The 26826-nt window shown below is 36.1% G+C and overlaps 1 protein-coding gene across 2 annotated transcripts in view; it reads left to right on the forward strand.

The window, feature by feature from the left end:
* plxna1a (plexin A1a) overlaps positions 1–26826 on the forward strand; it is a 423762-nt gene that overhangs the window by 378525 nt on the left and 18411 nt on the right. For both annotated transcript variants that reach the window (XM_087307529.1, XM_087307530.1), the window contains exons 23-27: positions 2759–2825; positions 12673–12819; positions 15525–15684; positions 21598–21701; positions 22192–22288. In XM_087307529.1, the coding sequence (XP_087163655.1) occupies positions 2759–2825; positions 12673–12819; positions 15525–15684; positions 21598–21701; positions 22192–22288 (575 nt within the window). The remainder of the gene's footprint in view (positions 1–2758; positions 2826–12672; positions 12820–15524; positions 15685–21597; positions 21702–22191; positions 22289–26826) is intronic.

The raw sequence follows: 26826 nt of genomic DNA on the forward strand, positions 1-26826 counted from the left end.
AGTAAAATCTTGAACTGAATTCTAAAATTAACAGGAAGCCAATGAAGGGATGCTAAAACTGGCGAGATATGAACATGTTTTTTGGTGCCTGTTAAAAGTCTAGCTGCCGCATTTTGAACCAACTGCAACCTTGCCAATGAGGATTGAGGGAGACCAACGTATAAGGAATTGCAATAGTCTAGGCGGGAAGTGATAAAAGCATGTATGACCAACATGTATGACTCAACAACATAAGATATTTCCAGTATCATGCAGCCCTACTTTAGTGTGTTCATGTGGGTAACTTTGCTGTTGTTGCTTTGGATGTTGTTCTCCTGTCTGACCTCTGTGGATATGAGTGAGATATGAATGAATCGCATGTCAAAAAAAAAGCAAGTTCCAGAAAATGCCCACCGATTGTGTCATCACCATGAGTCAATGGTAGCTCAAAGGTGTCAAGGAGCCAAAATGAACTCCCTCAAAAAGTTAGCTTTTAGTTTCAAACTCAAAACACACTTCATTTTGGCAGGATTGCATTTTAAATGGCATAATTTTTTTTGTTCTTCGTAATTGCAAATTATATTGAGGCCTTAAAGGTACCAGAAAAGTGTCTACTGGCAGTATATCTTGATTTGAGTGATGTTTTATAAGCTTTCACGAATTTTAACTGCTGAAATTACAATCTCATGTACGCACATACAACAAGCACATTTATGTTGAGTTCAGACTGCATGATTTTAGCCGATTTTAACTCAATGAGAGGTTTTGAGAAATAGGGGACAAATGGCTGAAATCACAGGCAAATTGATGCTTGTTCACGTGAGTAACAATCACACAATGTGAACTACTGTATCAAAGACGTGATCTGAGAGAATCGCCGATGAGTCTTCGACACCCATGAGATATTTGGCATTCTAAATATCTGGAGCTGTCAGTGATTCAAATCATGTCGTGTGAAATGAGTTTTGACTAAACATAACATCGGCGATCGCCTACAGCCAATGAGAGAGCAGCATCCACTAGAGTGGGTACCTGCAGGCCAGCGGGAGGTTGGGGGAGAAGTTAAAAGCGCTCATTTTTAGTTTATTTGGACCCGAGAACTGGAGGAAAAACCACTGGAAATTTGTGAGGAGCACCTGTGTTTGTCTGACGTGTCATGTAAGCAATATCCCAACTGGGTCAAAAAAGAAATTTAAGGAGAAATTGCTAATTCCCTTCAAACCCAGGTGAGCAAATATGAAAATTTTCTACCCCATTACAGGCTTCTTACCCATTATGTATTTAATAAAAAAAGATTTACTACATGTTTTTGGTTGTGAGAAAGAGTTTGGACAAAGTTGTCGGCAATTCTTCCTATTGTAAAGTCATACAGTGTGAAACCCCTTGTCGCCATTATGAAACAAATAATAGGTTAAAAAGTCTAAAGACTGACTGCTAGAGACACAATGATTAATTATATATCACGTTTTACAACAACAGAGATGCAAGAGATTAGATCCAGCGGCAGGTCCTGAGATAGTCTGGCTGAAATAAAGCTTTGCTCGTGTGGGAAGCCATTCTCGGAGCTGCCTCTGACCGCCTGGAGATTCCAACATTTTTAAACATGCGCTATCCTTGTACATAAACTGCCGGTTTGACTTTAAAATAACTATAATCTCTCTTGAAATACCCTTAAAACTTGAATTTGTGGCATAATTTTTAAGTATTGTCTTAATTTCCTGGATTTCCATCCGCCATTTACAGTCCTCATCGGTTTCCAATGCAGCACATGCGATTTGCTATGGTAATTATAAACGTTTGGGAGAACCACATTTATTTCGAACTGTGATCAAAAATGAGTGGAACTACCTGTGTGTTTCAAAAAAAATAATGCACATCTTCCAGCCAATCAGAATCAAGTATTTCAACAGACCATGGAGTAATAGTTCGAAGTTGACGAGAAGCTTTTTAAAAATGTTACAAACCGCTAACGTTGATGGGGAGGGTTTTGAAATGAGTACGCCATCTAAAAACCTCATTTTAAACTAAAACATACATAGCCTAAATCATGACATTAGCACAAGAAACCTTAGCCAATATTATAAAATCCCTCCAGCCTGAAAAAAAAAAAAACAGCTGAAAAATTTCTCTCTAGCACTCCAAAGTTCACCGAAGTCAATATTCTCCATCTCATACGACTCTAAGCCCTGATCTGGCCAACTTTACCGGAGTGCGCTAATGAGCTTTTCAGGACACTTCCACCCCCTCATGAAATACCTGTTGTCCCATTCCATTCACCTTATCTCTCCTTCTCCGTTTTATTAATGAGCATATAATTTAATAATAGGCCCTTATGTAAGGAAGTAATGGGAGTGGGTAAGTCAGTGTGAATGCATTATTGAACGGCAGAAAAGGCTCCTGGTGGGCCTGAGGGAGGAAGGAGCCACAGTTAGCCGACTGCGCTAGCACTCGCTCGCGTTTGCCAGCTACAGATGAATTAGGAGCATTGAAGTCCATTAATTACAGCATGCTTTAATTACTTCTGTTCTGGGGGAAGCTTTTGGGGGTCTTCGGCTGGCGACAGGTTGGCCATTAATGGACGATGTCGCCCAATTACTGTAATTGTCTGGTCTTAATGAAAATTGGTGGTTTGTTTTGGAAAAAAAGTAGGAGTTTTTGCCCAAGCGCCACATTAGAAGGAATCTTTTTTCCTTCAAGAAGGCTTTTTGGGTTAAATTTGTATTGTGTGAACTTGAATTCTTATTTTCTTTCTACCTCTCTTTTCTTCCCGCTCTTTTAGGACTGAGTCTGTTGCAGAGAAGATGCTTACCAACTGGTTCACTTTTCTTCTGTACAAGTTCTTAAAGGTAAGTGTATGCAGTGTGGACAGTGTTGTTTTAAATAAGGTTCAGTTATCATTTGGAAGCACCAAAAAGCTGGAATGCGTATCTGCTGGAGCATATGAGCTACAATGAGACCAGCAAACCAGCATCAACACCTACCTCACCAGCATATGCTGTTTGTTCACCAGGGAAAGCAAAGCGAAAATCTAAAAGGAATTAGGATGCAAGATATCAAACTTATAATATAAAGTAATTTCGCTCAAAAATCAGTCGGTCACATGCCCAAAAATGTGAATGGGTAGTGTATGGCAGCAGTGGGGATTAGAAACGCACTTGAAATATCAGTTTTAAGTTGCGTATACAGTGCAATATTGTGTGTTTGTAAATAACACAGGTAGAACACATCCAGTTGTGCTGCATAAATAGCTTTTTATAAATAGCATTCAGTGAAAATAGCCACTCTGATTTTTTTAATGGTTTTATTTTTTTTCCAAATAGTTGTTCAAAAAGTTCAAATAATACTATTGCCATTCAGAAATATTTTTAAAGTAAAACCGTCAGAATTTTTACATATAAAAAAATGTTTTAGTTATTTATTGCAAATGTTATAGTGAATCAATTTTAATCGTATTATAGTAAAGCACTTGAATTAATCTGTTGTGGTAATTTTAAAGTTGCTATAGTATGGTAATAAAACAACCATGGTGTAATATAAACAAATTACCCAATACTATCATTTACTTTAGGGTATGTTATTCTACAACACAGCATTGCAACAGCTGCGACATTAATTGACAATGTGGTGTAAATAATTTGTACAGTATAGAATACTTTACTAGAGTATGGTTAATAAATAAATAAATAAATAATAATAATAATAATAATAATAATAATAATAATAAACCAAATAATAAGTTATTTTCTTTTTAGTTGAACCTTTATATACAGTAAATATGGTATATAATGGTAAAAGTTAAAAGGAAACATCTGCAACCTTTAAAATGTTGTACATTGCAAAAATCCTAATAATTTAATTTGAAATAATAAGCAAAGTTTGTTTCAAGAAAATATTTTGATATGCTTTGCTTAAAAAAATGTGTAATTGACTTCAAAGTATATTTTCTCAGTATTGTATTTGTTTTTAACCCTCCAATTTCAGAACTTCAGATAGTTGTGTTTCAGCCATTTATTGTCCATCCTAACAAACCATACAACATTAGAAAGCTTATTTATTCAGCTTTCATGTGGTGTATGAATCTCAATTTCTAAAAAAAAAAAATAAAGAGTAACATTTGACACAAAATGACAAGTTGTTTATTTAGTCCAGGGTCGGGGTTTGTGTTATGGATAAAAAAAAAGCGTCTTACATGTTTGAAACAAAATAGGGTAAATAAATGATGACAGAATCTTAATGTCTGTCTAATAGCTCCTAAAAAAAATCCACCCAAATACACACAAAAATGAACTCCACTCTACCAAATGATTGCCCATGTTTTGACTGTATTAAACAATGACTGTTAAAGTAATTTAAAGAATGACTGTTTTAAATATTGGTTTACACACACAGCATTATTGGTTTACAAAAAAAAAAAAAAAAAAAAACAGATAATCCTGTTGCACTACTACACTTGATATATGTTTTATTGTAAAAAAAAAAAAAAAAAAAAAAAACAAGAAAGCATTTTAAAGGAAATTCTGAAATATTTTTTATGGCATACTTAAAAAATAAAGATGATTTAGTAAATGATGATTTTCAAAATGTTTTGTTGTAATATATATTTCATTTATTGGTCTTTTCATAGTATATATTTCAATTCCGGTACTTTTATATCAACCATTTGGTAGAGGTTGATATTTTAGAAATTACGGGATGTGTTGAAAAAAGTGCATTGAGTGTGCTAACTAGAGATATTAGGAGTTAAGAAATGCAATCCTTTTTTTTTTTCTTGGTGGGGCAGTTGTTGTTAAACAACAATGAATCATCCACAGGCTCTCTCCATCAGTGGGTCCATACCTACTGTATAAAGTTGAAGTCAAAATTATTAGCCCTCCTGTGATTTTTTTTATTTTTTTCCCCCCTTTATCCAATATTTTCCAAATTATGTTTATAACAAAGCAATGACTTTATCACAATATTTTCTATAATATTTTTTCTTCTGGAGAAAGTCTTATTTGTTTTATTTCAACTAAAATAATAGCAGTTTTGAATTTTTAAAAAAAAAAATTAAAGTCAACTTAATTAGCCCTCTTGAGCCTTCTTTTTCGATTGTCTACAGAACAAACCACTGTTATACATTATTTTGCCAATTAACCTAGTTTAGCCTTTAAATTGCACTTTAAGCTAAATACTAGCATTTTCAAAACTATCTAGTATAATAGATAGTGTCATCATGGCAAATATAAAATAAATGAGTTATTAAAACTATTATGTTTAGAAATGTGTTTTAAAAAAACTTCTTTCCGTTAAACAGAAATTGGGAAAAAAATATAGCGGAGGGCTAATAATTCTGACTTCAACTGTACAACATAGACAGAAGGCAGTCTGTCAGGGGTCCGCCAGGTCATAGTTCATCCCTGCAGGCACCTCCGCATCTGAGTCTCCATTAGCTCCTTTCTCTCTCTCCTTTCCCTCTGTGGTCTCGTCTCCATCCGCTTCCCTCCATGACGCCTCTCACAGAGCGTGATTGAGCAGCAGGATGTCGCGTCCTCCCCTGTCTGTCTCTCCGTCTCCCTCTCACTCTCACATTAGCAGCTCTCTGGTTTTATTAGTTCAATCATGCAGGGCTCAGCACGCAATGGAAGAATTTTAATCAACAGGAGACGGGAGTCCAAAACACTTTCACTTCACAGAAATTCATTTACACATGACACCAATTTGAACGTGCTGTCGCATTGTTCAAGAATGCATAGCTGTTTGCGAATGTACAGTTTATGCCAGCTGTCATCATTTATTTAATATGTTAATAATTGATTTAGGTCACATCGATGGCCACATTTATGGTATATTTTGTTCATGACAGTTTTTTTAAGTAATAAATGAATAAAATAAGCAATATCTGTGGCCATCTGTATCATGATAATGTAGCAATGTAGTTTATAATTCTATACACAGCCTAAAGACAACTCTCATGTAGAATCAAGTCACATATATTGCTCAGAGTTTAAAAATCTTGATGGTTCTGTGGGTTTTGTCTATCCATACTGATCTTTATTTTTGTATTTTCTATTGGATTCAAGTCAGGTGATTGACTAGGCCATTCCACAGCTTTGTTTTATTTTTTAAGCCCTTTGAGAGTTTCCTTGGCTGTGTTTTGGATTATTTTCTTGTTGAAATGTCCACCCCGGTTTCATCTTCATCATCCTGATAATGTAGATGTTGGACTGAAGCAGCTGATATTAATTTACAATGACGAAGGACAGAGGGTTACTGAATAACTTTTGAGAGATTTCAGCTGCTGTCTGGGCTTTCACTGCCTTTCTACACCTTCCTTTCTTCATGTGTTCAATACTATTCCCTTGTCATTTCATTTTATTACACATAACTTCATTTGTTAACTAATTAGTTTTATTTTATTTTCATATGTATTTCATTGGATGTTATCAACACCTTGTGAAATGTTTAAGTCACATCACCTTTAGAAATATGTTTTCTTAGAAAAATGGTGACGTGTTGAATACATATTTCCCCCACTTCATGTGACTCTGAACCTCAAAACTATTCATAAGTGTCAATTTGTTTAGTTTTTCTTTTTTAATTAAGGTTTATAAATCATTTGAAAGCTGAATAAATAGGCTTTCCATTGCTATATAGTATGTTAAGATAAACTAAATACGACTATTTGGAAATATGATATTGGAGGGTTCAAAACATTGAGACATTTTAAAGTTTTCTAAATGAAGGTTTTAACCTGCATTACTAATCAAAAATTGAGTTAGGATATTTTACAGTTGAAAATGTATAATATATATTCATGAAACATGAACTTTTCTTAATATTCAAATGATTTTTGGCATAAAATAAAAACCCTATTTTATGAAATTAGAGAAAATTAGCACTTCACCAATCTAGCACTTTTTTCATGAAACTGTGGGAACCCCTTCGCAAACATGTCCAAATTCTTTAGCTTGATCCTTTTCTTTCTGATTCTGAATTCCCACCCCCAAACTCCAGATTCGTACTTAATACGAGTTCTGGTCAGCACCAGAAGGCCTGTATTTTCTGTGTGTAAGATTGGGTTTTTGTTATTTTGGTCAAAATACTCCTCAGTGTATTTGCTTACTGTTACATGTTGTTGTTGTCCATTATTTTGTATCTTTTTGTGATGTGTAATTTCTAATTTTGACCTATACAATAAGTTTTATACGTTGGCAAAAAAATGTACTCATGCAACAGGGTCACATATAAATATATATACAGTGCTCAGCAAAATTGAGTACAGCCCATTTTGAAAGTGAATATTTTTATCAGTTTCTCTGTGAATATAGACAGGGCTTAATTTGTGCCGGAACAGGATCTGGATCCGATACCTCTGAGATCTGATCCGGCACCTCATTTAACCGGTCCCCCTCCTAAACCGGCCTTCTGCCCCATCCGCTGTTCACTTTCGCTTTCTTCTGCAACTCCCCAACCCTCTTCGCTGTCATCCGCGACACCCCCACTCCTCACTTTTGTGCGCGACACCTTACATCCTCGGGTAACATGCCAAATTTGTTACCCCGATCTGTTCCAGGACTTTGCAATTCACAAATTAAGCACTGACTATAGGGAATGTATTTTGGTGCATTTAAACAAAACAGATTATTTAAACAGATATATTTATTAAATTAATATTTTAGTTACCAAACATATTTAGAAATTGAGATAAGTAAGTATTGTATTAAGATGTGCCCAACCTGTTGTTTGTGTGGGTCCTAATGCCCCAGTATAGTTACGGGGATTCTATACTGCTCAGTGAACACCATCTTTTGGACAAGATGCTAAACCGATGCCCCCGGTCGTTGAAAATCCCAGGATGTCCTTTGAAAAAGAGTAGGGGTTTAACCCCGGTGTCCTGGCCAAATTTGTCCACTAGCCTCTGTCCATCATGGCCTCCCAACCACCCCATATCATAATTTTCTTCATTAATCTGTCTCCTTTTCACCAATAAGCTGGTGTGGTGTGCGGTCTGGTGCAATATGGCTATCGTTGAGTCATCCAGGTGGATGCTGCACAGTGATGGTGTATGAGGAGATCCCCCACATTGTGTAAAGTGCTTTGAGTGTCCAGAAAAGTGCTATATAAATGTAAGGAAGTAAGTAAGTAAATCAGTAGTAGTAAAAGATAGGTTTGTGAGAGGTGTACTCGGATATGCTGGGCACTGTACATACACGTATATGACAAAGATTAAGAGATCCTATCTTTTGTGTTGTCTGTATGTCTATCAAATTTCTTTTAAAACAAATGTATAATAAAAAATTGACCAGTGACTATGCTATTCAAATGCTGGAAAAGAGTAGCAAGAATTGAAACATTTTTTGAGAAACATGGAATTCAAGCAGATTTAGTCTGACATGAGTCTGGCATTTTATTTCATTAATTATTATTATTATTTTATTTGGACGAACTCTTCTTTTCAGCCCAAACCAGCCAAATTCAGATTTGCTCACTTCAAGTCTGTTTCAAGCTTTGACTGTATGTATATAGGCCTTGTCTGGCTTTTCCGCTAGCTGACAAAAGTTCAGAAGCAGACAGTTTGAAATCGCTAATTAGCATTAGGAAACGCGGCACTGTTTTAGATGGATGGGACTGTGGCATCAGTTAGTGGAACTGACAAGCTGTTGTCACCAACACACAGCTTGTAATATCACATAAGACGAGGCGGCTCCAAAGCAAACTGACACAATTCAAACCTTCCCAGGAATCACTCTCAATAATTTTTCATCAACGTTTTGGCCGTGGCGGTGCTTTTTAAACAAGGTCTGCTCAAGGCTGTGGTGTGGAATAATTGATCCGCTAGCGCTATATTTCAACAGGATATTTTCCTGCTACTGTTCATTAGCCCTATGGGTGGGTGAGGTCTGGCGATGCGGTCTGCGCTCTTTTCTGTCTCCGTCTTTAATGAAGCCGGAGTGTGGGATGAGGTCTGGTCTCTCGGCTGCAGTGGGGGTCTCGAAGAGTGATGTATTTGCGCTCCCTCTCGTTAGCAGCTGTCGGCTTAATTAGCGCAGATGCTAACGAGACGTTAACAGCATATGGTGGGAGGGTGGGTGGAGTAAAACAGGATGAAGTGATGGAGGAAACCAGGGGAAGCTGTTTGGTGCGGGTGTGCTCGAGGCGGAGGGAGACGGCGGGTTTCCTCGTTTCACCGTGCCCATCATAATCACTGCGGTCGGGGGGTCGGCTGAGGAGGGATATGACAGCTCGCATATGACAGCTTACCATCTTTCACATGACTAGCGAGATTCTTGTTAGAATTCGATCAGTCTTTGGAAATTGTGACTTGAAATTTGGAAGCTGCAATGAATCAACTTGCTAATTTCTACATTCGTAAGCAGAAGCTAGCGATTAGCGAGTGTAGATTACAAAATCTGAAGCTAAAAAGAGAATGATTAATAATTGACTGTTTTAACCTTAGAAACTTTTTGCAATTAAGATTGAAGCTTTAAAATTATTGTATCATCTTCATCATCTAAATTGTTTTCATTGTTGGTCAAATCACATATGCTACATATGCTATGTAGAATTTGAACATAGATACATAAACTAGATATCACATACGGACTCTGAGCATGCATCTATGGCACTGCCACATTTGTACAGTGCTCTCAGGACATAAATCATTCAACCGCACTAGTCAAACGTAAGCCAATGTGAAAATGCTAGACTTTAGCAATGTGTACGGGTGTAGTAATGAGCAAACAAAGAAAACAATGCACAAAGGCAGAACATTCCATAGGTAAGATTACAATTTTCGTAATGTAAAACAAAATGCAAACTGACCACCGGGAAACTCTCGATCATAGATAAATGAAGGCCTATATATGTGTATATATCTCTGGCTCTGGATTGCCAGTCCTCCTCTGCACCTAGGTCCCATGTTCATTTCAAAGGAGTGGTACCCTGTACTAAAATGACAGCTCTAATGACACATTCCTTCCCATAGACAACAGAAGCGTAGTCGACATCTAATGTAAATATCTATGGTATTTGAAGGTACAGTTCGATGCATGCTAATTGTGGTTTCTGTCATAACTTCAACAAAAAACAAATCAGTGTCTATTGTAACTTCAGATTCTTTTTTAGCTTCTTCTTCAGAAACTAGCATTTACTGTAGCAATCTGAAACTATTATGAAATCTATTATTTTGACCAGTTCGGTCTCAGAAACCCTTGGCTCTTGCAATTTATTGTAGCCTCAGATTGTAGCTTTGATTCATCTGTAGCATCTGCCTCAGAAACCAGCAAATGTTTATTAACTGTTGGTCAAATATGCTACATGTATAATCTGAAGGACAATGAAAAACATTGCTAATGGTTGCTGTCACAATCACATTTAAAAATTTAGCTTTAGACTTTGTAGCTTCTGCTTCAGAAAGTAGCGATTTGCGATCTGAAGCTTTCATAAAAGATTATTTATTAATAGCTTCAGTCCCAGAAACCCTTTGCTCTTGCAATTTATTGTAGCTTCAGATTGTAGCTTTGAAACATTTGTAGCATCTGCCTCAGAAACTAGCAAAAGTATATATTTATTGGTGGTCAAATCATATATGCTATATATACAATGCATGCTAATTGTAGTTTCTGTCATAATTTAATGAAAAAAATCAGAGTCTGATTGTACCTTTAGATTCTTTGTAGCTTCTGCTTCTGAAATTAGCATTTAGTGACCTGAAGCTATTAAGAAAAATAGTAGTCTCAGATTGTAGCTTTGAATCTTTTGCAGCATCTGCCTCAGAAAGGAGCAAAAGTTTATTAATTGTTGCTCAAATCATGTAGAATTTGAAGGTACAATGAAAAAGATTGCTAATTGTTTGTCAGAATTCTAATAAAAATTCAGCTTCAGAATGTAGCTTCAGATTCTTTGTAGCTCCTGCTTCAGAAAGTAGTAGCAATTTAAAGATATTGTGAAAAAAATATATTACTTATTGAAATTTTCTGTCTAAGAAACCCTTTGCTCATGCAATTCATTGTAGCTTCAGATTGTAGCTTTAAAACAAGTGTAGCATCTGCCTCAGCAACTAGCAAAGGTTTATTCATTGGTGTCTCGAATAACAATGTAGCCTACTGTATATGCTATGTAGAAGCTGTTTGAAGCTGTTTCAGAAACTAGCAAGTTTATTCACTGTACATTCAGATTTTACATGTCAATATATAAATCACGGTGTAATCTGAAGCTACAATAAATTGCTAGTTTCTGACATAGAAATCTATACTTCATCTATAAGCTTCATATTTTAGCTTTGGATGCTTTTTAGCTTCTGCTTGAGAAAGAGTATACATATTAGCTTTAAACTTAAAAATCTGCAGATATGTGCTTTCTGTAATCTGAAGCTAATGTAAATAAAATTGCTAATTGCTAATTTCTGGCTCACAGTTCCCTCACAAGATAGCATCAGATTGTAGCTCTGGATTCTTTGTAACATCTGCCTCAGAAACTAATAATTAGCAAGTCTATTCATTGTGGCTAAGGGTTTTGTCTGGTAGATTAGATTTTGTACCAACGATTGCTTTGTAATCCGAAACCGATCAATTGGTAGAAGCAAAAACTAGTGATTAGCAAGTTTATTTATACTACATAAACTCTTAACCATAATGAATGGCTAAATGCTAATTTTTCATAATTGTATTACAGTTCTGTGGGGTATTGTGTTATACAGAAATATGGGATCATTTGAAGCTACAGTGCCTAAACTTAAGCAAGTTTAGTCGCTGGTTTTGAATCAGATCTTAAATCCACAGCCAGCATTTAGCCATTTCTTATTAGCAACAGAGTTGGTGAGTTTCAGCCAAGCTTGAGTCTGTTTTTTGTAGTGTCCAAACTGTCTGAATTCATATCTGCTATCAATAAATGTTGTATAAAAGCCTTTTAAATAATTTTTATTTGTTTCCATTTGACTTTTAGAAGTGCAAAATTTAGATTTACATAATTTCTGTTATTTTTTGTTTGTGCTATTAACATTTAATGTATCCTTATATCAAATTTTTTGTTCAATGAGTTTAGTCTTAACAAACAACACTGGTGCTTAATTGATGCTAATTGCACAGATTAAGTCTTTACTGTATGTACACTGCAAACACGAGACTAGCTAACTGCTAAGAGAAGCCTGAATCCAAAGATGCATATATGAAAATTTTAAAAACTAAAAAAACAAAGTTGTTAGTTAGTGAATGAAAGATGTTAATGCTAATGTAGAAAACAGCCTATGAGTCCTAACCCCATCCGTCTCTTTTTCCACACCTATCCTTTCGTTTCACAAAGGGGTTTAAGTGCTTCCTCCCAATCGTTAACCTCTATCTATCGTTCTCTCTTTCCCCTGCGTTTAAACTGTTTGTCTTTTTCGAGAGGGCCTTTTTGAGGGTGTGAGAGGCTAATGGTTGTATTGATTGGCAAGTCCTTGTGATTATTTGAAAGCGCTGCGCCATTATAGCTGCTTGTTTTTCACATCTGAAGTGACAGTTTATTGGTAATCAAGTTTAGCTCAATATACATACCTAAAACGCATTTTACGTCTGGGTGTTACTATGAAAGGAAAGAAAAGCTATTGATTGCGTCATCTTTGTCTTTGTCTGTCATTTATTATGAGGTGAAAAAGTAACAGTCAGTGTATTTATGACATTGTCAATGCACTGTTGTTGTTTCTGACACACTGTCTCTCTCTCTCTCTCTCTACAGGAGTGTGCAGGTGAACCGCTCTTCATGCTATACTGTGCTATGAAACAGCAGATGGAAAAAGGCCCTATAGATGCCATCACTGGAGAGGCCAGATACTCCCTCAGCGAGGACAAACTCATCCGACAGCAGATTGACTATAAGACTCTGGTCAGTTGATGCACATACTTAGTACACAGCACACAACATTTCCTTCTTTATGGCTCTATATTTCAGATTATACAATAAAATCTGCCATAATTGCCTGTTAAAGCATATACTGTAATCACCGTTTTAAAAATTTTCCAGAAATTAATCGAATTTTGCAATTGGATTTCCAAAAACTACTAAAAAGCAACAGTTTATTCAATTGTACTCTTCAATGCACTTTGTTAAAAGTAATTAATTGACTGTTACGTGTTTAGATCGATATTTATGCATTAGGATTATCCCCTTGAGATGTACCATCTCATTTTCAAGGGGGTCCCACAATTATTCACAATCACATAATAACAACACCAGAAGACAAAACCAAAACATAAAAATACACAACATCCAAAAAAACACATACACACACACACAAAAAAAAAAAAACATTGACAAAAGGGGAAGTAGTACACTTACACAAGTAGTATACATAGCACAAAAAGATCAGTGAATCAAATTACCACATAAATAATAACATCCTCAGGAAAAACAAGTACAGTTCCAAGTAAAATATGACAGCACAGTTTGCGGAAACACCTTAAATGATGCAATGGAACGAATGTTAGCAGGTACACTGTAAAAAAATAAATCCATAAAATTTACGGTAAAAAAACAGCAGCTGTGGTTGCCAGTATTTTACCGTTAAAAATACGGTACAAACCATAAAAGTAATTTCTAATTTTTACAGTAAACTACCGTATTTCATTCATTTAAAGATGATGTAATATGTCTATATTTTGAATTACCAACATCTACACATCTTTTGATACACAGATAGACACGTTAACACAGCCCTATGCAGGTGGTGATGAAAAAGTTACGTAATGAACCAATGCTCATCACAAACAACTTTTCCCACAAGCAGAAAAGTGTATCAGTGTATAGAAAGTGCTCAGTGTCATTCACACAGCTACTAAACACCAGTATGGTAACACGCATAAAATTAGTCATGAAATAAACATCGTTTATCAACAATTAGATGTAGCATAAATCTCTAATGTACATATCTGATGGGGAAACAACTAAAAAGATCTATATTAATGTCAACAAAAAGCATAAAAAGTGATGTGCCCTGCAGGGAATTCTGGGAAAGTCAGTTTATGGTTACTCGCCGTATATATTAAGAAAACATACTGTTAACTAGGTTACGGATTTTTACTGTAGCAATTTTACAGTTTTTTACCATTATAATCACAGCCATTTTTTACAGTGTAAATTATTCCAATCTGTTGGACCCTTAAACATAAAAGCTCTTTTACCAATAGATTTTTTTAAATGAGGAACAAAAAAACAAGTATTTTTTATAGTTATAAATAATAAGGATACTTAAAATGGATACATTTATATATAAATTGAAGCCAGTGAATATGTTGTCTTGTGTGCAAAGATGCCCACTACAGTAAATTATACATTATACAGCGATATGTATAAAAAAAACAACCCAGAACAAATCTGCAAAGTCTGTTATATGCCGTATTAAGAGGAGCAAGATCTAATGTTGACGCTGTCTTATAAACAATATCACAATAATCTAAAATTGGAAATATAAGTTGAAAAGCAAGTTTCTTGCGAACACTAAATGAAAAGCAATGTCTAGACCGATGTAAGGTACTAATTCCAAGGTTGACTTTACTCTTAATATGATTAATATGTGATTTAAAGGAAAGTTCAAAATTAAGCCACACTCCAAGGTATTTCATTTTATTAACTTTACGAAAAGAAGTACTGTCATTACATAATATAGAATAGGAGTAACTTTTTGATTTAAGTCTTTTTGAACTTTTCTGTGATTTTTGAACTTTCCAGAAATGTTAGAATTGATTTTTTTTTTAAGTTGCACTCTTAAATGCACTCTGTTAGACATGATTAGTTGACAATACTTTAAATCGCGAGTAAACCTGTTAGAACTGTTACATTTATTTATTTTGTATAACCATGCACGATTAATTTACTTAATCAGTTTAAGGCAATGGTTTTACTTACTGTGGTAAGCTTCTGGAGCTTCTGGAAAAATGCTAACGTTAGCCTGAGAGCACTGATGTCCCACCTTGCAAATCACTGTACAAAGACATGCCTCCTGAACACACACTAGACAACATCAATACAAAACATCACATAACATTCACAGGAGAGACAACTTTTTAGCACATTTAGTAATGACACTACCAAATAAAAAAAAAGGTTTCTTGATGTTTGCCTGCCATTCTATGTCTGAACTGTGTCTGTGAATGCAGCAGAGATGCCGTAATCTCTCCTGAGCAAACAGGGTGTGCAGAGGTATGCAATTACATATTTTGACCGGCAGGTAGGACAGCCAATCATAATGTTTGGACCAAACGTTTTAATTGGACAATCTTTTCTTGGTCCCACTCCTTCGAAATAATACATATAAATAAATTTGGACCACTTATTTTAATGATTTCTCTCAGGATGTGAAGAGACTTTCAACATACTTTAACATTAATTGTTTCAGCATAACAAAAATAGTTTTTGAAGACAATCACCTATTACAGCATTAAGTAAAGCCCTGTCTTACAATGTTTAGCTGTATATAATGTGTTTCATCCTGAAATACAATCGGTTTTTACGATTCAGATTGTTTTTAGCACTCAAACTAAAGGCTAATGAATGATAAATCACTTATACCGATTAATCTTGTCTCCTTTCAGACTCTTCATTGTGTGAACCCGGAGAACGAGAATGGCCCAGAGGTGACGGTGAAATGCCTGAACTGTGACACAATCACCCAAGTGAAAGAGAAGCTTCTGGACGCTGTTTATAAAGGAAGTCCATACTCGCAGAGACCCAAAGCAGGAGACATGGACCTGGGTAAGAGCTTTCTAGTTAGACGATGGAGAAATAAGACTGAAAACAGATTTTTACACAAGCAGTGGGTAATTCTAAACACTGGATATCGTAATCTCATGTTAACAGAATAGTTTACCCAAAATTGAAAATTCTATCATCATTTAGCCATCATTCCCTTATCACAAACCTTTTGTTTCTTTCTTCTGTTGAACACAAAAGAAAATATTTTGAAAAATGCTGAAAAATCTGTAACTGTTGACATCCATAGTATTTGTTTTTCCTATATGGAAGTCAATGGTCAGAGGTTTCGAGCATTTTTCGAAATAACTTATTTTGTGTTCAACAGAAGAAAGAAACTCAAACAGGTTGGAGTAAACAATGAGTAAATTTTTATTTGGGGAGAACTATCTATTAATAACTTGTTTCACACTACCGTATCAAGCCTTATGTTGTTGTAAAATTTGGATCAAAAGTGAGCCAAGCCTTCTCTAAATCTCTAAAATAAAGCAGCAGAATTTAATTTCAATCCTCAAATCTATTTTGTATAAGGAAACAACCTCATCTTCATCACAAAGCCCTGTGAATATCTAATCTTTCCCTCATCAGTTTGGAATCTTTCATCAATGTTTTGATTCAATCACTCGTTTGTAACTAAAGCCCCAGTCAGATCACATGATGATTGTGGGTTACGAAAGTCACTATGTCAAATTAATGCGATAACATTTTTTATTTTTATTTTGTATTTTTCTTGATAAAATCTAGAATACATTCCTTCATGATCAGTTATCCTGAGCGTTATTTCTCAAAGCAGTCACAAGTGTTGCTATAATAATATTCCTTATCTCAATTTAAAATCTATTTTATCAATCTCAATAAACACTGATGCTTGCAGACAACTAATAACTACATTATTTAACGGCATTCATTACGATATGGTTAGGATCAAACTTCTGATTCCTTTTTAATCCTAAGATATTTTCTTTGAAATCTAAATGTATATTTTCCAGCCAAGGTTGCTTATTAAAAACGCCTGAACTTTCCATGAGTAAGACAGAGAAAATGAAAGCACATCAGCCCCAAGGTAAAAATCAGATGCTCAAGACATAATCTTTAAAATAATGACGTATTAAAAAATTTGCAAATATTTAACTGAGATTTTTGATACAGCAATCACAGTGAAGCATTTGTTAAATCCTTATTTTCTACAGAGCAAAGCAAATCATCCACCCGTATAGTTGAGTAGTGCACAGACACTAACAAAAATAGAATTTGTATATTTTTCTTGGCAAAAATAACTTTTTGAAATGAATTTCATTTGTTATAATTTTATCTTAATTTTAATGTATGTTATGTTGGTCAGTTATCTATAAACAAGAATAACGAATAACATTTCAGGTGAAGAGCTTCATAACAAGTTCACTATATGCACCGAAACACGAATTGCCGCGGTGGTTTGTTAAATAAAATAATAATCTAAATTGAATCCTGTGTCACAATGCCTATTTGTCATTTACGAATCCCCACGATACCCTACGTCACAGGTGTCAAACTCAGTTCCAAAAGGGCTGCAGCTCTTCACAGTTTAGTTCCAACCCTAACTAAACACACCTGATCAAACTAATTGAGTCCTTCAGGCTTGTTTGAAACCTACAGGTAAGTGTGTTGGAGCAGGGTTGGAACTAAACTGTGCAGGGCTTCGGCCCTTTTGGAACTGAGTTTGACACCCCTGCCCTACGTCAAGGAAATCATGCCGAAATTGTGACATATTCATGTGACCTGACCAGGGCTTTAGGTAAAGGGCTTATTTCCTGACACTAAAGGTACCTGCATAATTGAAAAAAAAGTTTAGCAGGACCATATTCATAAACGTTAAAGCAGCAGATTCTTATTGTCTGTGTGTTTGGTGTGTGCATGTGTGTGCCAGTAGTTTTTGTGGTGCAAAAAGGGTTTTATAGCTGGTGGGTCAAACCCAGAGGACAACCGTTGTGCCCTGAATGAGTACAGCCTTTGTACTTTGCCCTGAAATTGTAATTATTCCTAGGCAGTTCAAACTCTACATTTGGAAACCCTGGGTTAATGTTCTCATTTGCATATTTATGAGGTCAATGCGATTGATTGGCAAATAACCTGTTTTTTTTTTTAATAAGAGCCCGTGCAGCTTTGAATATGTTGACATATTAAAGTGTTTCTGAGCTGTACAAAGCACATGCATATTTAATGAGGTAAGCACTGAGGCGCAGTATATGATCAGTTGTCTTTTGCTAAATAATTCACTGTAATACTCTAGTACTCCATCACTGTATAGTGTAAAAGTTTTCCACTGCGGTTGAGGGGGATTTCATAACCCAGGGTTAAAAGTGGTGCTAACCCCATTTCACATTTACAAGAGAGAAATGTTGCCTCAGCCGGGGTTAAAAAGAGTATAACCCTGAGTTAAATGTAGTGTGAAAAAGCTGTCGAGAGATTTGCAGTTTGGATGAATTGATGGCAGAGCAGTTGTGCTACAAAGTAAATAAGTGAAATATCGCTTGATGTATATAGATTATTTTTAGGAAGGTTTCATAGTTGGTTGTAATTAAAGTTAATGACCAATTAATTGAATTAACCATTGATTTCTTACTATTAATGGGCCATTAATTATGCCTCAATCAAGTCTTAATTTATTAATGGTTTATAAATGGTTATTTATGTAGTAGTTTGGTTTAGATATTGGGTAGGATTAGGGATGTCGAATTAGATTATTCTTTACTAATAAACAACTAATATTTTATTAATAGGCATGTAATAAGCCACTAATTAATAGTGGGAATTGGCACATAAGTGTTACACAAACACAACTGGAACTGGATATGGAATTTATTTGTTTATTTATTATATCTTTATACAATTATAATGTTTAATTTAGATGCAATATTAAATGTAGCAAATATATCACAGACAGAACCTACTTTTTACTAGTTATTACATTCATATTATCAATAATTCATATTATCACTTGTTTTTAAATTCATTGTTATATAGACATAAACTACTTAATTCCATATGTTTTTTTTATTCCATAATAATACAATTTCGGCAGTTTTTAATTCCATTATTATATGTAAAACTATACAGTACTTAAAAATCAATGTGAATATTGCTATTTTAGTACATTTAAGATGTTTAATATGCATATGATTTTAAATGCATGAATTCAGAAGCTGATAAAGAAAGACTGACAAAAGAAACTCTGTTTATAACATTTTCCCCTCTGTAAATATCTTCCTTTGTGTTCAGCTGAAGAAAGAAATGTGTAAAGGTTTGAAACAAGACTTAGTAAATGATATTTTGATATAGAAAAAGTATTAACACATGAAGAAAGGTGTAGAAAGGCAGTGAAAGCCCAGAAATCTCTCAGTAGTTCTTCAGCAACCCTCTGCCCTTCGTCATTGTAAAATAATATTAGCTGCTTCAGTCCAACACCTACATTATCAGGATGATGAAGATAAAACCAGGGTGGACATTTCAGCAAGACAATGATTCAAAACACTTCCAAGGAAACTCTCAAATGCTTTCAGGGAAAAATATAAAACTGTAGAATGGCCCAGCCAACTACCTGACTTGAATCCAATATAAAATACAAAATAAAGATCAGATTTATAATTAAAAATAATTCACCTGAGCAACGCATGTGACTTTATTCTATAATCCAATTTTGTATTTATTATCTTTAATGCTTAGTTCATATATATTATACACAGCACATATTTTAATTCCATGATTATATGGACAATTATACAGTACTTAAAATTAATTTCAATATTGCAATTTCAATACATTTAAGATATTTTATATGCATTGGATTTTTAAATAAAAGGAATTCAGAAGCTGATAAAGAAAGACTTACAGAAGAAACTCTGTTTACAACATTTTCCTTCAGTAAATATATTCTTTTGTGTTCAACAGAAGAAAGAAACGTATAAAGGTTTGAAGCAAGAGTTAGTAAATGACGACAGAATATTTGGTATTGAAAAAGTATTCAACACATGAAGAAAGGGGGCTGTAGAAATTCAGGGAAAGCCCAGACAGCAGCTGAAATCCTTTAGAAGTTATTCAGCAACCCTCTGCTGAATCATTTAGTCATTGTAAATTAATATCAGCTGCTTCAGTTCAACATCTACATTACCAGGATGATGAAGATGAAACCAGGGTGGATATTTTAGCAAGGCAATGATCCAAAACACAGCCAAGTAAGCTCTCAAATGCTCTTAGAGAAAGAAAATCAAGCTGTAAAATGGCCCAGCCAATCACCAGACTTCAGTCTAATAAAAATCCAAAATATAGACCCACAGAACCATCAAGATTGTTACACTCATACAAATATCTTTGTTTGCATTCAACAGAAGAAAGAAACAAGGTTTGATTAAAGACTGAGTAAATGATGACAGAAAACTACCCCTTTAAGCTTCATTTATAAACAGGGAATACAATTACCGAACAGTTTTTTTGTTTTTTGTTTTTAGAAAGTAATTAACTTGAATTAATAAACTAAATTATTAACATCCCTATAGCACGTCCCTATAATCAAATGCCTCTGTTCAAAAGCAGGTACTGCCAGCTGATACAAATGTTCAGCTTATCAGCAGCTTGATATAAATGAATGCTGAAGTCACCGTCGTGGGCACCAGGGAAATAGACACCGAACCATATCATCCACAGCAAGATCCCATTAGCCAGAGCAGTTCCCAACACGATTGTCATCTGGCTCAGACTGAGTGATGCTATCAGCTGCGAATCTCATCTGGCTTTGCTCTGCTCCTTGGCTGTTGTCTTTCAGAAGCGTTTTGGAAATCAGAAACCGCGGCTTCCTCCTGCAACAAGCAAACAAACAAACAAACAGGAAGGCTTGTCGACTCGAAGCGTTTGCTTGTAAGAGGCTTGAAATAGTCAATTCCTACGACCTTGATCAGATCCGCAATTTAGATCTGACCCTGGAGTCAGACTTTCTTGTCGCCTCGGTTAACAGTTTTTTCGCATCTCTTCGACTAGAAAAAAAAAAAAACTGACTTGACTCTGCACTGGGATATTCGGACAAGGTCTAGACAAGGTTACGTGCTCTAAATGAAGCCTTTCTAAAGAGGAAAGCTTCCCTCAAGTGGTCGTTCGTCCTTGCTGTGGGAGTGATGTGCTCATGTGCGCACACAAAAACAGTGATCCAAATACGACCGCTCGCTTTAGGAGGCTTAGGGGATGTGCTATATTGGAAGATCCAGTGATTCATTTGTAAATTTTGAGGCATTGGAACAAAGTGCTGTGACAGATCTGGCATGTGATTAGAGGAGGGACGGGTAATGGAGCATTCATGCAGTCACTTGAGTGGGTCAACGTAACAACAGTGGGGGAAATAAGTATTGAACACGTAATTTTCTCCCAAAACAGATTTATAAGGGTGCTGCTGACTTGAAATTTTCACCGGATGTTGGTAACAACCAAAGAAAGCCATATATGCAGAGAAAACAAAAGTAATTAGTTCACAAATGAAGTTATGTGTAATAAAATTCAATGACAAAAAGTATTGAACACATGAAGAAAGAACAGCAGTGATATCCCAGACAGCAGCTAAAATCTCTCAGTAGTTCTTCAGCCACACTCTCCTCTTCGTCATTGTAAATTAATATTAGCATATATATTACTTTACTTTTATTATACCTTTTTTTCTACGTTAAATATTGATATTGTTATTGATGTTATTGTTATTATACAACCTTTTTTTTTTAAATAAAATATATGCAAGCTAAAGGTCAGCATGGATGTTTTTCACAATGAAGTGCTGGATTTGATTTCAGAGGTGCTGGATCTGGCTTGTTCCAGCACAAATTAAGCCCTGGGAAGATACAGATTTTTTTTTCTCCTGTTTCTATTGGCACACCAGGCTCATGTGGTTTTCTGTTGCAGAGTGGCGGCAGGGGCGGCTGGCGAGGATCATTCTCCAGGATGAGGATGTCACTACAAAGATTGATAATGACTGGAAACGCCTGAACTCACTTGCACACTATCAGGTACGGTCACTGTTCATATCTGAGCCGCTGCTGCTGGGGCCATAAACTTCACTAATATGTGCAATACGTCTAAAAGTATATTGCACCGGTATATTTTTGGCAATAGCATATTTTGGCAATATGGTTCTAAATTATTGATTTTGTTTTAATGGCGAATATTAAGTAAAGAAGTTCTGTGGGTGCTTTTTGTAAATGTCCTACAGCATTCACCTGATTTGGATGTAATTACCCTTAAATTAAACCTGACAGTCTGCAGTTGAAGCACTTTTGTTTGTTTAATTTAAAATCCATTGTGTTGTTGGTATTTAAAGCCAGTAATGTTATAATTGTGTCTATGTCCTTTTTAAAGTACTGCTGTTGGGAATTCTTCGGGAATTCTTTTCATTAATTAATTTTTGGACCTAACTGTACATAATACACTTTTATATGTGTTTTACATACTGTAACAGTGCATTAATGTGTCTGTGTTTGTATTTCTCACTGCCCTTAGGTAACAGACGGGTCAGTTATCGCCCTGGTGCCAAAGCAAAACTCTGCATACAACATCTCAAACTCGTCCACGTTCACCAAGTCCCTCAGCAGATACGGTAGGAACTCTTGATTTTCTCCTTAGAAGCTTTCGTAAACACACCAAAATCACGTCTACAGAAAGATTTGTATTCTCTGCACCTTGGCCTCCATTTTCTTCCTCAAAACGAGGACTCGTGCTAGCATTCTATTCTCGCTTCTCCTGACGGACTCAATGTTTTTCACTATTATTTGTGATGATTTTTTATTTGGTTTTGTTTTCCGAGCACTTTGGCTGTTTGTGCGAATAAGAGGTGATGATAGCACAGAACTGAAGGTGTTTTGTTCCTCAACTCCCCCCCTCCAAAAAAGAGAAAGCGGATCAGAGAGAAAAAGCTGTTTAATGTTGTCTGTCCTCCTCAAAAGCGAGTATCCATGATTGCCGCCGAATTACATGCACTCAAGCCATGGCTCTCTCATGGCAGACGTCCATTATATTTCCCTTTGAGAGAGGGTTTCATGTCTGGGATAATTCTCTGAGTGCTTCAACACTGGACACGCATTTGTATTGTTGCTCAAGTCGTGATTCGCACGTTGCTTTTGGGAAAAAATGTGATGCTGATGTGAATCATGGCAGTCTGGGTGATTAATTGAATTGAAATTGTCGATTGCCGTGCACGTGTTCTCAAGGATGTACAGTGTGATTTGTAGAAAATCTCTTATGAAGGCCTGAGGGGGTGCTGTTGCAGAAATACACAATCCTGCCTAAATACACATGAAGAAACCAAGGAAATTCTCTGGGGAAAATAGCGGTTCCTGAATAAACAGAAGATTTAACTGCTTTCGTTGATTCAGCATGACTAATAAACACACGACTATGGAACGGACTCACAGATGGATTTGTCAAACACTTGACTGTAGTCTTGAGGTTATTTTGGAGTAAAAACATGTTATATGTAGTAATTTCACATTCAGCTTTTACTACAGACTGTTGTTATTTTTGCACAATGATTATCTTGATGTCATTATTGAATGATAAAATTGAATTAGAATGTAAAACAATGTTTTGAATAGATTATCAGTGTACAACTATATGTAGTAGAGTTTAGATTTTCTGCCCGAACCCAGACTTAACCCGACCCACAGCCGTGATCAAGCATTTGTGTGTGTGTGTGTGTTTTGTCATTACATAATTTGCCTAATTGGGTGGAGAGCTATGTCATAATTAGACATATTATTTAAACAGTTTTGCAAAGTTGGCCTAAGCAACACGTGTAGGTCTACAAAGTTGCACAATTCGCAGCGCATGTCATGTACATTAACGCTCTAGCTACTGTAGCAGCATCTCCTCCATTGGCACACATTCACACCGCATACGCAAGCAGAGCTGAAGTGTGTATATAGTAGAGCTGTAATCGGGCCATAAAAGTTAGGCCCGACAGAATTCAGCCCGAGCCAGTACATTTTGATTGACTGCTTTTTAAAAGCCCGAACTCATTTATAGCCCAACATTATTTAAATGTGCACATGCATACAGCTCTTTTGCCTTTTTTCATGAATAAGTCGTTTATATGTGTATTAACATAATTTATTCATACCAAATGTAGGCTATAGGCCACTTGGAAGTTGGAATAAAGAAATAAAATAAGTCCTCTGTAACATTGTATCATCTCTGCACTCTAAATAGGCCTGGGTACATACACTTAGCCTTTAAATTGGCCAACACACCAATAAAAATAAGGCTTTCTTAATAAATTAAATTAAAATATATTCTAAATTATGACGGGTATTATTTGGCTATAATGAAATTAGGATAAAGGCTCTGTGGGATTTGTTTTGCCACTTCTCTTCACAATCTGGCATTAAGGTGGCGATGAAGCAGATTATTAAGCGGATTATTAAAAAAATAATGCCAACATAAGCCTATATAGCCTTACTTTGTCTAGATTATGATTTTAAGGTTTAATTTATATTTTGTTATAATTTGAAAATCCTTTACTCACCAAGATTAGGTTTTTGTGGAGGAACATTATTGAATCCATTTCTGCGCTTACTGGGAAGCACTAAACACCCTTTCACTGCTGCTGCTACTGGCCGGGATGCATACTGTTCTAGCTAATTTAGCATGTTTTGGGTAGGATTGTTTGTTCATCTTTTACCTGTCAAGAACATCAATTTCATTTTTCCATGACAGCAGTTTTAATGTTGTGAGTGACCTCGTCATCTTCCTTGTCATCTTGCTGTACACTGCTGTTTAGCGCTCTACCGTAATACGCAGTGTATGAGTGACCGCCGAAATACTTTGGAGGCTAGAATGACCGTTCTTTTTGAACTGATGGCTGGCCTTACTAGTCAAAATTTACTCTTTTTGACGACTCCATTATCATTTGTTTCACTTTTGCAGGGATGGATTTTAATTTTGGATTTAATTTTTTTTTTTTATTACTTTCTCACGCTAATTAAAATGCATCACATGACTGTTCATTTACTGTACGAGCCCAAGCCCGGCCCAACGCCATCTACAATGATCAAAATTAAGTCTGAACCCGCCCGAACCTGTCGCGTCCCATCTGGTTCGGGCAAAAATCTTCAGCTCTTGTATATAAAGCAGGCATCTATCTAGCACTGATGTGCTGCTTCTGTTGGCAGTATGAAAGCTACAATCTGTTAACATGGACAGCGAAAAAAAAACAAACATGCGGTGTGAAAGAGGCTTAGCAAAAAAAAAAAAACAGAGACTTCCACGATTAACAAACACATGAAGCAGGCTTGCCATGGCAGAAAGGCCGATAGTCACCCTTCAGTATCCTCTTTTGTACGGATCCACTCTGAATAAACAAACAATGCAGTTTACATGCTTTGTCCTTGTTGCAGTATTGATTAAGATAAATCTAAACTAATTTCTGTAGTTTAAACGCCTCAGAATTGTAGTTGAGAACGTCTGTTAAAATGGCCCACATATTAAAAAATAGTCACGTTTAAATCAGGCTTGGGCTCATGATTACAGTTAATGTGTCAAACCGGGTCGGGCTCGAGCACAAGGTGCACGGGCTTGTGTTGGGTGGAGGTTAATATTTTGTGCCCAATCTAAGCTCTAATATGTAGTAAACACTGCTGCATCTTAACGCATGTGCTGGAGGTTTACTAGAACCGACTTTACTGACAAAATACGCATGATTAAACCGACCCAGCCCTGGCCATAACAGGATCTCTTTTTTTTAAAAATGTGATTCTATTCTTATGAAAATACCTTTGAACATTGTTTCCTATCCCTTCACACCCCGGTCCAGGAAGTCATATCTTCAATACCCCAAGGAATGTTTCCTCTGCCGCCTCCAGAATGGGCACGGCGATAAGAACACCGGACAGATATGCATCTCCCTGGGTCTCTGTAATGAAGTTTGACACTCGTACCATTAATAATGAACGATGCATTCACGGGCCGCAGGAGAGAACAGAGGAAGTCTTATTTCAGACTGCTCGCTGGGTATTTTTATATATTCGTGTCATCTTTCATTATACCGAGCGAATATTATGCGTGATTTGTGCCACATTGAGAAATGAGATACAAACACGTGCACGTTGGCACTACCAGGGGTTTATTCAACTAGAAGTGTACTCGTCCAAATGATGAAACACATCTGCAAGTGTCCAAGGCAGATGGTTTTGGTCAGTGGTCGACTGGATTGGTTTTGTTTAAGGGTGATGTCGGTATCCTAGAAAGCAGGATGTGCTAAGAAGGTTATTAAGAGTTTTTATTAGTTTTTTTTTCCTGTCATTAGTGAATTTTTAGTAGTCGTTACTCGAGTCTTTAGTATTACACGATTCTTCAGAAATAGTTCCAACATTTCATTAAATTGATCAACATTGGCATCTCTAATTTACAAGGAATTTATAATGTTAGAAAATAGAGTTCTGTTTCAAATATCAGAGAAAAATAAAGAAATGTATGTCAATGTCTGTAAAATAGTTTTGCAAATATTACATGCAGATTTAAAAAAAAAAAAGCGGATATATTATTATCCACCGGAAAAAGCTGGTTTGCCATCTCCAGGTTGGAGGAAAGTCCTTACCCCAGGTGGAGGAGTTCACTTATATTGGGGTTTTGTTCTCAAGTGAGGGAAGAATGGAACATTACATTGACAGGCAGATTGGTGCAGTGGTAGTAGTAATGCCGTCGATGTACTTGTCCGTTGTGGTGACGAAGGAGCTGAGCCGACAGGCAAAGCTCTCGATTTACCAGCCAGTCTACATTCCTACTCTCACCTATAGTCATGAGCTTTGGGACAAGACCGAAAGGACAAGATCTTGCATACAAGCGGCCTAAATGAGTTTCCTTTACAGGGTGGCACTGCGCACCCTTATAGATAGGGTGAGGAGCTCTACCACCCAGGAGAAGCTCAGAGTAGAGTGGCTGTTCCTCCACATTGAGAGAAGTCAGCTGAGGTGGCTCAGGCTGAGGATGCATACCTAGGAAGGTGTTCCAGGCATGTCTTGCTGAGAGGAGGCCTTGGGCTGGCGTGTGAACGCCTCGGGATCCCCCCAGAGGAGGTGGAGGAAGTGTCTTGATAGAGAGAAGTTAAGAGGTTCTCTCCTAAGATTGCTGCGACCGCGATCT

The sequence above is a fragment of the Danio rerio genome, chromosome 23 (assembly GCF_052040795.2).
Source record: "Danio rerio strain M-AB ecotype USA chromosome 23, GRCz13ab, whole genome shotgun sequence".
Classification (NCBI taxonomy): domain Eukaryota; kingdom Metazoa; phylum Chordata; class Actinopteri; order Cypriniformes; family Danionidae; genus Danio; species Danio rerio.